General features: G+C 41.6%; 1 protein-coding gene across 1 annotated transcript in view; it reads left to right on the top strand.

Annotated features, from left to right (window-relative positions):
* The window catches only part of LOC109488027 (dynein heavy chain 5, axonemal-like), a 75238-nt gene that overhangs the window by 25762 nt on the left and 33267 nt on the right, over positions 1-16209 (top strand). Inside the window, 25 exon segments of the mRNA XM_019792168.1 lie at positions 1090-1185; positions 1625-1798; positions 2130-2285; positions 2476-2565; positions 2722-2861; positions 3309-3460; positions 3897-4104; positions 4453-4540; positions 4815-4941; positions 5276-5411; positions 5812-5941; positions 7899-8015; positions 8365-8454; positions 8884-9123; positions 9557-9802; positions 10245-10363; positions 10775-10982; positions 11385-11476; positions 12374-12528; positions 12711-12796; positions 13145-13344; positions 14139-14292; positions 14696-14892; positions 15334-15490; positions 15932-16112. Coding sequence (XP_019647727.1) covers positions 1090-1185; positions 1625-1798; positions 2130-2285; positions 2476-2565; positions 2722-2861; positions 3309-3460; positions 3897-4104; positions 4453-4540; positions 4815-4941; positions 5276-5411; positions 5812-5941; positions 7899-8015; positions 8365-8454; positions 8884-9123; positions 9557-9802; positions 10245-10363; positions 10775-10982; positions 11385-11476; positions 12374-12528; positions 12711-12796; positions 13145-13344; positions 14139-14292; positions 14696-14892; positions 15334-15490; positions 15932-16112 — 3739 coding nt within the window.

The raw sequence follows: 16209 nt of genomic DNA, 5'->3' as shown, positions 1-16209 counted from the left end.
GCACCTAATTGCTCTGTTCTGCACCACTGAACACTTCTCAGTTGTTTTGTATCCCCAGACACCAGCTGCATAGTCAAGGATGGGACAAACACACGCTTCATAGAGTTGTGTGTATGTGTAGTAACCCAAGTCTTTTAAAACCTTGACTTTACCCAGAACCCCACCTAGAGCTCTCCCTGCAGCCTCTGCAAGAACAGTAGTAGCTGTATTAAAAGACAGGTGTTCATCTAAGAAAAGACCTAAATATTTGTACCGGCTCACATAATCAAGTTTCAAATTTCCAAATCTAAATTCATGGGAACTCCTTCTTACTCCTTTTTTCCTGAAATGCATTATTTGTGTTTTTCCTTGATTGATCATGAGCCGCCACTTAGAACACCAGTCATTAACAATGTTTAGCAGTTCCTGCAGTTCACTTTCATTATCTGCCAATATAATAATGTCGTCTGCATACAGCAGCAGACTTAGAGTCTTCTCACCAAACCTGACTCCCAAACCAGAATCTTTGACATTTTGAGCAAGGTCATTAACATACATAGCAAACAATGTAGGAGATAGTACGTCCCCTTGCTTTACTCCGAAAGGAGTGGGGAACCAGTGTGTACGTTTAAGTCATTCACCTCTACACAGGCTATTGGGGATTTATACAGAGATAATATATTTTCGAAAAATTTCCCATCAACGCCCATTTGGATGAGTCTGTAGGCTAGAAGGTCCCTGTTTACCCAGTCAAATGCTTTTTGAAAGTCAATAAAGCAAGCAAAAGTTGACTTCCCTTTTTCCATTCTGGCCCTAATCACCGTACATACTGTGTAAATGTGATCAATGCAGGCTCTACCTTTACGGAAACCGTTCTGCTCATCTTCAAGTAGATTTGAGCACTCTAGATACTGGGTTAACCTGTTGTTAAGAACACTTGAGTAAAGTTTATAAAACAGTACTCATTAAACTCATGGAAGTCTTTCCTTACATTGTCAATCCATCTCACAATGAAGCTATCATTCTTAGACTATTGTCTAATCTAATTTTTAGGTTTTCTGTGTCAAGTCTGAAAATGAATATCAAAAAATAAATCTTTCCCCTCTGCAGTTTGATAATGACTACTGGGAGTTCAGGAAGCAGATTGATGCCCTGCAGACCACCCTACAGGCCTTCATCGACGGCTGGTTTGACAGAGGACTGTCGGTGAGTACTAACAGCAGTGGTACTTACTCAAACATACATCTCTTTGCTATGCCTGTAGTAAAAAAGTTACTTCTGTACGCAAAATGTATATCTTTAGGGTGCCTGGTCTGAGTTCCAATCACAAGATGAGCATTTTAATGTCATATTGCCGGAGAGTTGATTTGTTTACAGAAATCATGACTTACAACATGATGCTCATCTTTTAACACATTACTCCTTAATCCTTGCTTCAATGTAGGTGTAGAGACTGTTAACTTTAAAAGAAAGAAATTACTAGTCTTTTTACGTTAAGCTGTGGTCTGCTGTTCATTGCTCTTGTCGAAAAAGGACTTAGTCTAGCAAGGGTAATTTCTGTGGTACAATGAACCTGTAGATACTAAGTGACACTATAATTTTGAGAACCTGTAGCTGTACTGAACCTGATTCTGTTCACCCGCAGACTGAGAAGTCCCTGGAGCTTCTGGATAAGTGTGAGAAGATCTCCGGCGCCCAGCTGGACCTGGAGGATAAGTACATGAGGGTCCTGCACCAGTACGGCCGAGACCTGGAGTCCACCAGAAAAAACTACCAGAAACTCAAGGCCGACCCTCCCATTCCCAGAAACTACCCACCGGTGGGTGTAACAACCAATAAGTAGACTTGTTGCCAGGTGGTTGTCACTCATTGAATTCCAGGAGAATCCCACAGACAGTCCCACATGAATGCTGTTTTGGATTAATCTGTTCAACAATAAATCATTGACTAAAAGGTCAGCTTGTAGAAAATCTGATGTTTTTATATGGCAACCGCAATGGCATTACTGCATCTTTCTTCAGTTCTGAACAAGTCTTAACATGAGTAGAAGGTGACACAGATCCAAAAGTAACACAGATCATGTGAATCGCAATACCAGTATTTATAATATATAACTCTAAGCATGCAATACTCTCTCATTCCTCCCACAGATTGCTGGGAAGATTGCCTGGTCCCGTCAGCTGTACAGGAAGATTGAGACTCCCATGATGATCTTCAAGACGAAGGAGGATCTCATGAAGACACCTGACGCCAAGAAGATTGTCCGAAGCTTCAACAAGACAGCTGCAGTACTGATGGAGTTTGAGGTAACCACATTGCATGGATGCATCCTTTATATAGGAACATGTTTATGAAAAGTCTGATTTTGCTGGTCAGGTAATCATCATTATAGCATGTCGCTGTGCTACTCGGCTACTGACTCTGTTTGAATGTTAGCATATTGAATATGCCAAGTTGGTACAACTGTTTCTAATTCTACATTAAATGTTGTGACAGATGCTGTATCACCGTGGATGGTGCCGGGCTGTTGATGCAGCAAAGACAGGCCTCAATGCCTCACTTTTCGTCAAACATCCAGAGACTAAGGTAAGAAATTGAGTCAACTCTTACTACTAGCAATGCTAAAACTTTGTCACCTTTTTTCTTCAGAAACTGTCTCAGAAATATTCTTTTTAAGCAATTGATTTGCAGATGATGTAAGTTCATAACTTGAATGGGTGATTTTTTTTTCTTCACTTGAAGGAACTGTTTGTGAACTTTGACCCCTCCGTGATGGAGTTGATCATGGAGTCTAAGCAGCTGGCTAAGATGGGTCTGGAGATCCCGGAGGGGGCCGAGACTCTGGTGCTGAGGGAGAAGGAGATCAAGGACAACGTGCAGGCGTAAGTTGTTCACTGCTGAAAATTCTAGCTTTGAGCACTCCTGAAAGCATGAGTAAAGTTTCATTTTTCCACTCGAGTGAAGGACAGGACCTTTTTGCAATGCATAAAGATGTTTTTGATGCTATATACTCCTGAGTACGACTTTGTGTGCTTGAAGAATTATAAAATGCCATCATTAATCATAATGGAATATGTACATATTTTTGACAGTTGATTCTTCTTTATAACTGTGAGTGCAAAGAGTTCAAAATATGTAGATTTCTTTCTTGATGACCCAAAATCTATTAAATTTTATAATAATAGTATCTCATAGTAATATCATGTGTGTCTAAAAAGCAATGATCATAATTTTTGAGCATGAATATACTGACCACATTCAGTCATTCAGACAATATACAGATGATGAAAAGAAAAATTTGATGATTTTTAATTTTGTCCTTCCCTCAGACTGAACGAGCTTCTGTCTGACTACAAGAAGCTGACAGACAGCATCACCCCCATCCTGCAGCCTCTCATGAAGCCTGTCATTGGTCAGATTGATGACGCCATCAAGCCTGGACTGACCATGCTCAGCTGGACGTCTCTCAACATCAAGCAGTGTAAGCACCAATCATGTCTATGTGTGATCAGTTACTTCGTAGCAGATATTGTGCCCATTCAGATGACCCCTGTGCTTTTGATCATGATTCTGGCCTAACGCAAAGACTGAGAGCATCAATCTTTGAATATAAAAGAAATCTGTCCAAAATTGTAACAAAATAGATTTTTCTGCACTAAGAAAATTACGTTGTGATAGTCAAACGTAATTGATGTGGTTGAAATTGATAGCCTGGGTTAACCATCCAGACTAGGTTATCCACTCCATTCTTCACCAACCTGAGAATAGGGACTATGTAAGGAGCAGATAGGGAGCAGAATGTATTAAACTTGGCCGGATAGGCTATGAAGCTGCTGTCATGTCTGACTCAACATTTAATGTTAGAGACAACCCTTCAGTCCACTTACGTATCATCTTTTCCTCTCCTACTTCAACAGACATCAGTGAGGTGTACAAGGTGATGGAGAAGGTGGAACTGTTGGTGAAACAGGTGACAGACATGTTGGAGTGCCGTATCGATGCCTCCCTGAGTGACATGTCCTCCACCAGTCTGTGTGAGCTGCCTGAAGACGAGCCCATCTCTGTGGAGGAGTTCCTACAGATTACAGAACAGACATGCGCCAAGGCAGCTGTCTCTCTGTCCACGTAAGTCTGTAGAGATAGATGTAGCCATTACTAAGTCAAAAAAGAGTCAAGCATATTTGTTACATGTAACTGAAAGTATCCAATATGTATCAAGTTGGACAGGGCTCGACAATCATTGAAGAACATCAGCCAATGACCCTACATTTGTGTGATGGTCGAGAGTTCACTCAGGATTTTGTTCATGAAAACGTTAATCCGAGCATGCAGACTAGTTGGCCAATCAGTTTTCCTCCAGTGTGAAGGGGGGGTTTTGATGGAGCTTTTACATTTGAAACATTACAGTTGGAATTAGTTTTATTGTTGAGGGTTATCAGAGCCTAACATGATTCAAATCTGTCCCATCTGCAGACAGAGCCATCTGGTGGAGACTTCTGTCCTGGAGCTGGTGGAGCTGCTGAAGAGTTTCCTCCGTGAGAAGGACAAGGTCAACCTGGAGGTACGAGGCAAGATCTTATCTTATCTAAGAAATTATGAGGATAATCCAGATTTGTATTGTAAATTAAGTTTAAACCTCTGGTCCAAGATCCTTGTGACTATGAAATAAAGAAATTAGTGGAGGAATTTCTTTATGATCAGTATATCAAATCTAGCCTGTTATGACCCTTATGTTAGAATACTGTATTAAATGTTGGAACAAGGTAACTTTAAGTGTCATCTATCTAAGTACACAAAAGTATGAAACTGTCTAAAAATCATCTGATTCTGTCTAGGACAACTACCCCTGCTCCCACCCTGATGCCAGACACAAGGGCCAGCGCTGTACAGAGTGTCTGCCGTGTGTGTACTTCAACCTGCTCACATACTTCAGCCAGAGGAACACAGACGCACTTGTCAAATGTGAGCATCATGGATCACTTCTTAGTTCTAACTACTGTCCAATCTTCTTAACAGTATTTCAAGATGTATCAATACAGGTGTATCATAGGGTAAGTTGGATCATTGTATATGTAATGCAGTAAACTCAGTGCTGTTTGTGTAGATTGACATCTGCTAAAACCCTGATGAGACAACTGGCAATTTCTGTACTAAAAAAAGACAAAATCACAAACTTTAAGTATGATGTGGTGTGTTACGGCGAGGGGCAATTATGCCATCTGTGCAGATACAGATACAGTACAAAGTAGTTACAGATAGTGGCTGATTCATTCCCAATTGTCCCCATACCCTCCAGGCACACGTATGACCATGGATGGCATCAAGAAGCGTCTCCAGTCGCCCAGCCTGAAGTACGCCACGTCGCCACAGCTGAAAAGGGACGACAAGCGGCCACCGCTCTTCAAGGCAGACATTGTGCTGAGCATTCCAAAGTAAGCATCCCAGATATATGTGCTACAGAGTCAATGATGATACACAATGTTTTGCTTGACGGATTGTATATTATTTGAAATCTCTCTCTTGCTGTCCCATTCCTATTTGACAACTACTTTTTCTCCATCATTTCTTCAGGATTTGTTTTCTACTGTGGATATTGTTGTCTTCGTTTTGTGACAATTTTGTCCCTTGCTTTTGGAAAATCACTTCATTCACACACGTTACTGTGCTACAATTAGTAAACAACTGCACACAATTATGTGCAATTATATTATCATAAAAGTAAAATTATGATTTTACGAGTTAAATTCAATAGACTAGCCCCAAAAGGTTATAGTGTGTGACAATGTGTTAAGAGATGTTGTAATGACCCTCATGCAAATTTGCTCTAATCAGCATTGCCCTGAAGCCGAGCCTGGATGAGATCCAGAACTCCCTGAACAAGGCCGTGGCTGTGATGATGAACGTTGCTAAGGACATCCCTGTGTGGGGTCACACCCGGCGACAGCAGGAGCAGCAGATCAGGGTAAGTACATTGTCGCTTTGTTGATGAAAGTTAGACATCCAGGTAATGAGATACACGATACTAGTAGTCACGGACAAAAAGTCGATGACTATGAAAAGTGGATACTAATTGGAACATCGAACAGTTTTCAAAATCTATTCAGTTGCCAGAGTAACCGTTTCTTGTGTACATGTAGCTTTCTAACTCTGAAATGACTGGTATTAACCAGGATTCTCAATACAAGGATTCTCTTCTTCACAAGTGCCAAAGGGAATTGTTTTCCATCTACAGACATTAAGATACACACAATTAAAGATAGTAGCTGATTAAGTATCACAATTAAAAACCAAGAGATAATATATAAGAAACACCAGACCTTGTATGTTTTAAGAAGAACATGGATTTTCACAATGCTTTTGCCTTTAGACGTTTAACATTCAGCTTTACTAAGTAAAGGTGAGTCATAATGCTCAGGTTACAATTTTAAAACACACAGAATCTTTAAGCTGCTAAGGCAAGTTTCACTCGCAAACTAATTATATGTGTTGTATAGGTGCCTCTAACAAACCATATGCTTGCAGTAATAATAGAAATTAAAGCTTTTCATAGTGATATTGCCTGCTAATGCACTTTTGCTTTCTTGCTCTTTAAATGCTTGCTTCTAGCGGCAAAACAGGGTGAGTTGTCACAGCAGACATTGCATTGCATGTCGAGAATGTTGTGCTCACGTTGGTTTGTTTCAAGCAAATGCCCTTGAAGCCGTGTCGAATGCCACTGGTACTGGTTTTCTCTCTGTGTCTTAATAAAATGCTGCAAAGGAAAATGTGCTAAGAGGGTAGACCCTGCACTAGCCTGCTTTTAAATACCTGTCACCTTTGTGTGTATGTGTGTGTACTTGTCTTGTGTTGCACTCGCACAACTGTTGCATGGAATTATGCACTGTGGTTTGCAGCTCGCACAACTCGCGGAGCCCAAATCCCCCGTGCGAAAGGCCCTCTCGTTCTTCTCCGAGAAATCCGATCCCAACTTCCGGGTCAAGTCGGCCGTGAATAAATGGAAACATCTAACCTTTGCCCCGAGGGAGCAGCAGGGGAAGGTAACGGCTCCCTCTGGTGAAAACTGGCGGCACTGCAGGAAGAAAACTTTGGCATCAGATTTTTAACGTCTGACCCATTTTTGATGCTGGAGTCTTCCTCTGGCGATCTGTCAGTGGCAACAGTTGGAAAAGTTCGTAGGAGCGATCATCTAGCTAGTCCCATACTAACCCACGCCGAGACTGACTCTCTGCATGCCCCATCAACATCATATATAACCACTCTAAACACCAAGAAAAGTGTGACAACATCATAAGTACTAAGCTCACCAACATAGCAGCTAGTACTCTAAGCGATAACCTCTTTCTGTTGGAGTAAAAATCAAGTCAGCGTGAGTAGACACGAAGCAGTCATGTACTGCAAACATCACTAACTTGTGGCGACCCTGCACTGTTCGGAGCAGCTAGCCAATCACACAATCCTTGTCCTGGCACCTTTCATGAGCAAGGACGCTCTGCTTTCGTGTTTCTATGGAAGCGTCTGGACTCATGTGAGGTCAGCTGTGGTTCAAGGATTCACACATCATTCCATGTAAATCCAAAGCTTGTATAATCTTTTTCCTTCTGCAGCTTAAAGGTTTTAGCCTGGGTACCATCCTGGGTAGTTTACGTCCGCTCCCACAGTTGCTCCTACCATACCAGTCTGGGACCATCTGGAATTCAAATATTCATCCAGATTTTGTGCAAGCTTGCTGATTGGCCCTCTGGTTGGTGGGAGTGACTGAGGGAGCGGACGTAAACTAACCAGAATGGTATCCAGGCTATAAAGGTTTATAATGCTCCTAAATTCAGCTTTTTAAAACACCGAGTGAACTGCCTAAGGCACACAATATCATATATAATGAGAAAACTTGTCAATTGCTGACTCTCAGGCTGATGTTACAGGAAATGGAGCAGATGATAGCAGAGGGAGGAGATGAAGCTAAGACAGTGGTCCACGGCATGGCCCCCAAACCTCTCCACAAACTCATCAGTGAACACAAGGATGTGGTGAAAGTTCAGGTACTGTAATCAAGTTTTACTTACAGGTACACTTGGCCATTGCACTGGTTTTATACATACATGCAGATTGAAGTTTTGTCTTTGGTGAGTGATCTGTGGGTTTGCGTGCCTATTTGTGTGTTACTGTTAGTTTAACAGCCCATGGGTGGGGGAGATTGACAGACAGAATGACAGGAGGTCAAAAGGTCGGACACAAGAAATGGGTGAACTTGAAGGTTAAGAAAACCTGAAGTCTGAATCACTCATTATTTGTTGCTACTTGTTTGACTTAAATTGATTGGAAGAGTGTGTAATATTTGGTTTTCTTTGCAAAAAAGGAATGGCTTTAACAGAAAGTGAATTCTATTAGGTTGCGCTGAACAACATTGTGAATGGCCTGAAGGTGGACTGCCAGGAACTGCTGGAACAGTTCAAGGGATATGAGGAGCTCTGGACAGCGGTGGGTATACAGATGTGTATGAGGTGTAAAGCACTGTCGAATAACAGCTGCTCTGCTTTTATATCTGGGTGGGCAAGTACATTTACAACAGTTGCTATTCAGCATCTACTTGAGACAGGACTCTTGGCAGTACCATGATAGCCTTTTTGAAGATCCTATGACTTCTATTGGAAGGCAGAGCCAAATCACTCTCCTTCCACCGCCTTGTACCTCTCCAATCAGATAAGCAATTTTACCAGGTTCTGATGTCAGAACAATAGGATCAGCCTTCAAAAAATAAATAATTCAACCAAGTTTTTATGGAAAGTCAGGTAATGGCATCAGTCTATAACAGCAATAATTTCAGCACCAAGGACAGTAACCTTGATTCTTCTGAAAGCATTCTTCACTTCTAAGCCTAATTTTCTGTGATGAATTATCCATTCTCAGGATCCAGAGGAGCGTGTGCAGGAGTTCCTGAAGACCGAGCCCATCCTGTCGGAGTTTGAGTTCCACATCCGGCACTACCAGGAGCTGCAGACCATGATCGAGTCCATGCCGCCAGACTACCGCATTGGAGCCATCATCTGTCTCACAGACAACATACAGATGGCCCTGAAGACCGAGACTCGCAACTGGAAACTGGCATTCGGCAAGGCACTGAACAACAAGGCTGGCATTGACATGCAGGTCAGAGAGTCTTACTGGTCACAGTACAGTTGGTGTAAACTGTCATTGATAATATTATCTGCTTCAGGGATGGGAGTATAATTGCTTTGTGCAGTGCTGATTTTCGGGGAGTTTGTATTTATTCATCTTGCCCATAGCAGCAAAGATTAGAAGTGGGTGAGCAGAGATTAGGTTTTAGTTGATTGACAGGGTTGTGACCCAGTATGTCCTGGGTGGTAGGATGTGGTATATATGTAACATAAAACATTTTGTAATACTAGTATGTTAGGGAATACAATCGTAAATGATAAATCTATTCTATGATGTAATGGTCATACAATACAGTTCCAATACATTCACAAAGACCCCAAAACAGGTATGAGTTAAGGTATTACATTGATGACTACAAGGATATCAGTACAAGCTGATTCATTTTGACCTGTCAACCTTTCAGGACATCTTTGACTTCATCGAAAACCTCAACAAGCGTCTCCAGCGGCCAATCAACGACCTGGACGACGTCCGTGGCGCCATGGCGGCTCTCGGCGAGATCCGCGAGAACGAGATTAAGATCGACATGACCATCGGGCCGATTGAGGAGTCGTACGCACTGCTGAACCGCTTTGAGCTCTTCTTCAACGACGGGAACGCCGAGAGGGTGGACACCATTGGGTACCAGTGGAAGCAGCTGCAACAAGTGGTAATGTCATTATTACTGTGACCTTCTCTTGTAAATTATCTCTTCAATGTTAACCATTGCTTTTTCTCTAACTTTTTGGTATCTTAGTACCACTGATCACCCTTGCATGTTAAAGAACCTTTTGAAATGATAGTCCCAAATCCCACAATCTGGGGTTGGTGATTCACTTCAAATCACCTGGACAGAGGCTTGGCAAACCCATCTTGTACATGTATCAAGCTATCAAAAGGGTATATCAGCCTGTAAGGGGCTGTAACCCCAACCAATACAGTCGACCGATGACAATAATCATATAGCTGATTCTTGCATATCTGCATCATAATTTATCAATTCATTTACCTCTCCATTGCCTTTCCTTTATTGCAATGTCTGACAAAATTAAATAGAAACACAGGATCATTAAGAATGGAATATGCTGATTATGCTGTCCATGCCATTCCAGAGCACTGATATATCCAGCAAACTGTTGGAGATCCAGACTCCCTTCAAGGGAGACCTTCTCAGCGGTGTGGAGCGTTTCATTGTGGAGGTGGACGACTTCGTGGGTGAATATGACGTCAAGTAAGTACTAACAGTGACTGTTGTGCTTTGCTGTGTGTTAACAGCAAGTTCGTTATTCATCTATGTATAAATGAACACCTGTTTTGTTGCTTAAGGCTAAGGTTACATTTTTTTTAATCAGGGCATGGTTGGGCTGTTTGTGTACACACAAAAAATGAACAATTCACAATGCATGTAAAAATATAGAAAAATAGTGCTCAAGGCTAGTTTTTTCAACCTTTTTGAGATTGTCTTTCATATCATAGTTTTTGTTCCTGCAAACTTTTAATGGCCTTTGCTTGGGGATTTTGGCCATAACATTATCTGTTTTGTGACATTTCAAACTATTAGAAAATAATTCTGCTGTTAGGTAGATATGTACGACAAAAAAGGGTTTTATTACTCATCACATAATTGTGTATCTCTCCACAGGGGTCCGAACATCCAGGGCATCTCACCACGTGAGGCCTCAGACAGGCTGACCATCTTCCAGGCGCGTTTCGACGAGCTGTGGCGTAAGTACGTCACCTACAACGGGGGAGAGGAACTGTTCGGCCTGGCCATCACTGAGTACCCTGACCTGCAGAGGATCAGGAAGGAACTGGCTCTGCTGCAGAAGCTCTACACCCTCTACAACAATGTGAGTTCTGCTCCATTCCCTCCTAACAAATGTCATATACTGGTCATGGTTTAGGCTTGCCGTGCATGAGAAAATAATTCTCACATAAGAAAAATTAATCAAACACGCCACCAATTCCAGTCTTTCTGCAAGACATAAATTGGCTATTACACTATTCCTCAGAAAGGCCTTGTACTACATAAATGCATCTTAATTAAGTTTTATGAAAAAAAAACACTTGAAAAACTAACAGTCAAACAAAACCAAACATCGCCTGACATTGTGATTTTTTTTAAACACCATGCTTTTTGAATTTGATATGTGCAATTAGACATCTGTTAAGATAAAGTGGAACATTATTTATTTACATCAAGGATTGCAGGTCGTATGTATGTTAAAAATGTATGAATTTGCCCACAACAGGTGCTGGACACAGTGGACGGATACTACGACATCCCATGGGTTGACATTGACATTGACAAGATCAACAACGAGCTCATGGACTTCCAGAACAAGTAAGCAAAGAAAACTGCACAGTATTATGACTCTGAAATCTGACACTGATTACGTACTTAGCCATGACACCTAGAACGAACACTTTTATGGCACTGGCGACACTTTTGCATTGTATGCTGTTTCCCAGGAACTTAATGAATAACAGAGTTCTGTATTCATACTTGTTTATCAAGAGCTTCAAAAACTGCCTGTCATCTTCATCAGGGCAGTTATCCTGATGAAGATTACAGAAGATCATCAAACTATTGGCTCTTGTTAAACAAGTGTGAATGAAGAACTTGTTATTTTGTCACTCACCAACCTGATAAAATTGTTCACGAGCATAACTTGCAGTCAAATATTGCTGAAAAACTCACTGCTTGTTGCTTTTCCATCACTGATTGCACTTGCTCACATGTCCACGGAAGGCTGGAGAGGGAGTAAGTAGCATGAACACTGGTTTTGTCCAGGGTGCTGAAATATTTGCAGTGCATTTCCAATGAATGATGCATACATCTTTGTGTTTACAAACTGACAACGGCACTTTGGCACACAAGCATCACAATCACAATCATAAGCAAAGAACAGGAACTGGAAAAACAGCAAAAGCTCATATCCAATTATTAGCCATGTGTATGTTAGAAAGCATTGGTGTGAAGCAAGCTGTTTTTATCTGAGTAAGGAAAGACTGACTAAGAACATTTGTTTTCAATTTCAAGACAGAGAATTGTGTGGAGGACCATAAGATTCGGCAAATATGTGAAATGTAGAAGGACAGATAGAAATAATTTCTTCTTTGCTTCTGTATAATTGAAACAATTTTTCTTGTTTTCTTTCTGTATATTGAAACCAACAGTTACTAAATACTTAGTACATCATATTGCATCTTGTAAACATTAGCTGCATCACACTCTTAGGTGCCGTAAGCTGCCCAAAGCTCTGAAGGAATGGGAGGCTTTCCTGGACCTGAAGAAGAGAATTGATGACTTCAGTGAGACCTGTCCTCTCCTGGAGATGATGGCTAACAAAGCCATGATGGGTCGGCACTGGGAGCGCATCGCAAAACTCACAAGTAAGAGGAACAGAGTTTGCTTGGATGTGAAACAAATTTCTGACACTATGAGGGCGTACTTTTTCTGAATTTTCTAGACCTAAGCACTCTAACAAAGCAATGCTTTTGGATATATTTTTTTCATTCACTGGTTTGGCATATTATACATTATTATGTAGTAATCATCTATATTTGTTTTACAGGTCACACTTTTGATGTGGAGGCAGACAACTTCCTCCTGAGGAATATCATGATGGCACCACTACTCCAGTTCAAGGAGGACATTGAGGTAAAAACATAATTATCATGCCTCATTTCTGGGTTATTTGCTAGTGAGTGATCACTAGCCTGTCTTAGTGTTTATAAAGATTTTCATGCACAAGACTTATTCTGTTACTAATAGATGTGTCTGAAAGCCTCACCGTACCATACCAAGCCTACGGACTAATTTTTACCTGAGTCAAGTGAAGAAATAGGTGCACCGTGTTAAGTGCCTTTCCCAAGGACACAAGAATTGGGCCAGCCAGGGATTCAAACACAGAACCCTTAGGTTAGAGTCAGCAACCCTAACCACAAGACCACCTTGCCACCTGTTGATGTAAATGTACATCATGGTGTTGTGAATCTTTCTCTATAGGATGTGTGCATCTCAGCCACCAAGGAGAAGGACATCGAAGCCAAGCTGAAACAGGTGATAGCAGACTGGAGCACCCAGATCTTCACCTTCTCACCCTTCAAGACACGAGGAGAGTTGCTGCTGAAGGGAGCAGATGTTACAGAGATTGTGGCTCTTATGGAGGACTCACTCATGGTGCTGGGGTCTCTCATGAGCAACAGGTATGGCCAACTACAATAGATTTACCCTATAGGTATATATATTATTCATTAGGCATTAAATCCAGAGGTAACCATGATTAACCTCCAGTCAGCACGTGTATACTATACCAGTACAAATTGTATGGTCTGCTGAAATGAGAGACATTGAAATGTTTAGTGCAACCTAATGAAATTACTCTCTCTGTGTATATAAGAGAACAAACTGATGAGCTCTAGACAGTAAGAACTTAATTCTATGGTTTAGAATTATCTACCTATGTGAAAATGGGATCTCAGGAGGCATATCCCAACTGTATTTGTCCATCTTATAGTTCTAGACATGAGTATACTAAGTCTTATAATGCCTACATTTGCATTCAATGATAACGTAATGGCTGCAAGAAGAGCTGCAACTGGGTGAGTCAAATACAAGTCTGACAGGGTGATTCCATCTTACACTGAAGCTCATTTTTAAACTGTATTCAGTTAAAGGTTTAGTTTTAATTGTGCTTACAAAACAACTTCATGTTTAGACCAGATGCCACATTCTAAGCATTTACACTGGTGATCTAGGTTCACACACTAGGTGCTGTTTACTTCATCTAAATCACTGTGTCTAAAGAGCTACAGTAAACTTAAGGTTCCCACTATTAATATAATATGGAGACAATTGTAGTAGTAAAGATACACAACAAAGCAATTAACTGGAGAAATTTGGCGAGAAGACAAGCTCACAACAGGGAGGAACTTACGACAGCCAACCTGTGACTTAGTAGGCATGTAACTGACTGCTATTAAACACTATCTCCCAACAGGTACAACGCACCTTTCAAACCCACCATACAAAAGTGGGTGCAGCAGCTTTCGGGTACCTCTGAGATTATTGAGATGTGGATGACTGTGCAGAACCTGTGGATCTATCTGGAGGCTGTGTTTGTGGGAGGTGACATCGCAAAGCAGCTGCCTCAGGTAAAGTTCCTCAGATTTTTTAAATAAGAGGGAAAATCTCTTCATGAGCGGCACAAGAGTATCACTACAAAGTAACCAGTACATCAAGACTGTTGTATGCAAGCCCCAAATATTATCTTTCCAATTCAGCATTGTAAGACTGCAAAGACTGCTGTTATATAAAACAAATAAGGTCTTGTTTGTTTCGCATAACCGTTAATGAACTCTCTTTTAGTGGCTCCCCCCCAAACACGGGGCTTACATACCAACTAATAGGACATCCCTATGTACTCAAGCAAGGAAACAGGCACTTGATTTTCCCAAGGGCACAACACTGGGGTCTATTAGGGATTCGCAACCAGAAACTTTGGATTCCAAGTCAACAACCCTAACCACAAGACCAAATTTGTCTGTACCAAAACAGGAAGCGAAGCGGTTCAGCCAGATTGACAAGTCGTGGATGAAGATCATGCAGCGTGCGCACGAGAACCCCAACGTGGTGCAGTGCTGTGTCGGGGACGACACGCTGGGACAGCTGCTGCCCCACCTGCTGGAACAGCTGGAGATGTGCCAGAAGTCACTGACTGGCTACCTGGAGAAGAAGAGACTGGTGTTCCCAAGGTATTGCAGTCTGGATTATACTACTACCTTAATAGTGTATCAATGCTGCAAGTCCTATTGTATCATGTCAAAATTGTTCAGGCAAAGCTGTTTCATCATACAACTCAATGCAGTTCAGCATCAAAGACAAATTACCTTCCGAAAATGCCATTGTGTGTCATGTTCACTAAAGGCAAAATGATTACTTGTGTGAATGCTGTCTACCACCATGGACAAAGCTATCACCTTCTGTGAATGCTGTTCAACAGCAAGGACAAAATGGTTACCTTATGTGAGTGATGTTCAGCACTAAGGAGAGAAAACTGTTGTGCTGTTTACCAAAGGCAAAATTGTTATCTGGTGTGAATGCTGTTCAGCACCAAGGACAAAGCCGTTGAAGCATGTGTTAATGACATGTTGAAGCTCATGTTCATGATATCCTTGCCCCCTCCCCCCTCCCAGGTTCTTCTTCGTGTCTGACCCTGCGCTACTGGAGATCCTGGGCCAGGCGTCCGACCCCCACACCATCCAGCCCCACCTGCTGTCCGTGTTTGACAACACCAAGGCTGTCACCTTCGACGAGAAGCAGTACGAGAAAATCCTCAGCGTGTCCTCACAGGTTGGTAATTCTTCGAACTTCAAACTTTATCTTTCAACAAAACATTCCTTATCTGGATGGAGTTGGATTGCCTTTACAGTATTCTTGCTTTGTAAAACACTGTGATTAATTAAAATATGAACAGCATCAAAATGACATATCTTTGTACAAGATTATTTAGAATGAACATAAAAAGCATAATTATTGAAGACCTTGCCAAAATGGAATTATTATACATTAACCACAACATAGCTGCAGACAGTAACAGTTACTGGCTCTACAGTCCAATTAGCCTATTCAGCAAAGGTTCACTCTAGAAAAAAATAGCTAGTAAGCTGGCTTATCATGTGTATCCCTACCACACAAGCTTAAAAGTCTTTCCAATATCAATGAGTAGTGACTACATGTAGTTTTGTCCTTTGTAGTTTAGCATGAGACCTAACCCATTTCTGTCCTCTGCAGGAAAATGAGAAGATTGACCTTGAGAAGCCGGTGGTTGCCCAGGGTAACGTGGAACAGTGGCTGGGCCTGCTCATGAACGAGTCACAGAAGTCCATCCACGGGGTCATCAGGCAGGCTTCTGTCGCCATCGACGACCCCAACTTCAAGATGATTGAGTTTCAGAACGTCTTCCCCAGCACAGGTAGGGGGATATGGCGATGCAGATGTTCTTCTGACTTTAGTAGTAGTATCCAGTCTTTGATTATACTGCTGTGGAGGTCCCTGACACAGGGTTAGGC

This window comes from Branchiostoma belcheri, unplaced genomic scaffold (genome assembly GCF_001625305.1).
Source record: "Branchiostoma belcheri isolate BF01 breed outbred unplaced genomic scaffold, Haploidv18h27 scaffold91, whole genome shotgun sequence".
NCBI classification, from domain to species: Eukaryota; Metazoa; Chordata; class Leptocardii; order Amphioxiformes; family Branchiostomatidae; genus Branchiostoma; species Branchiostoma belcheri.
This window is presented reverse-complemented; position numbering and strand designations above follow the sequence as displayed.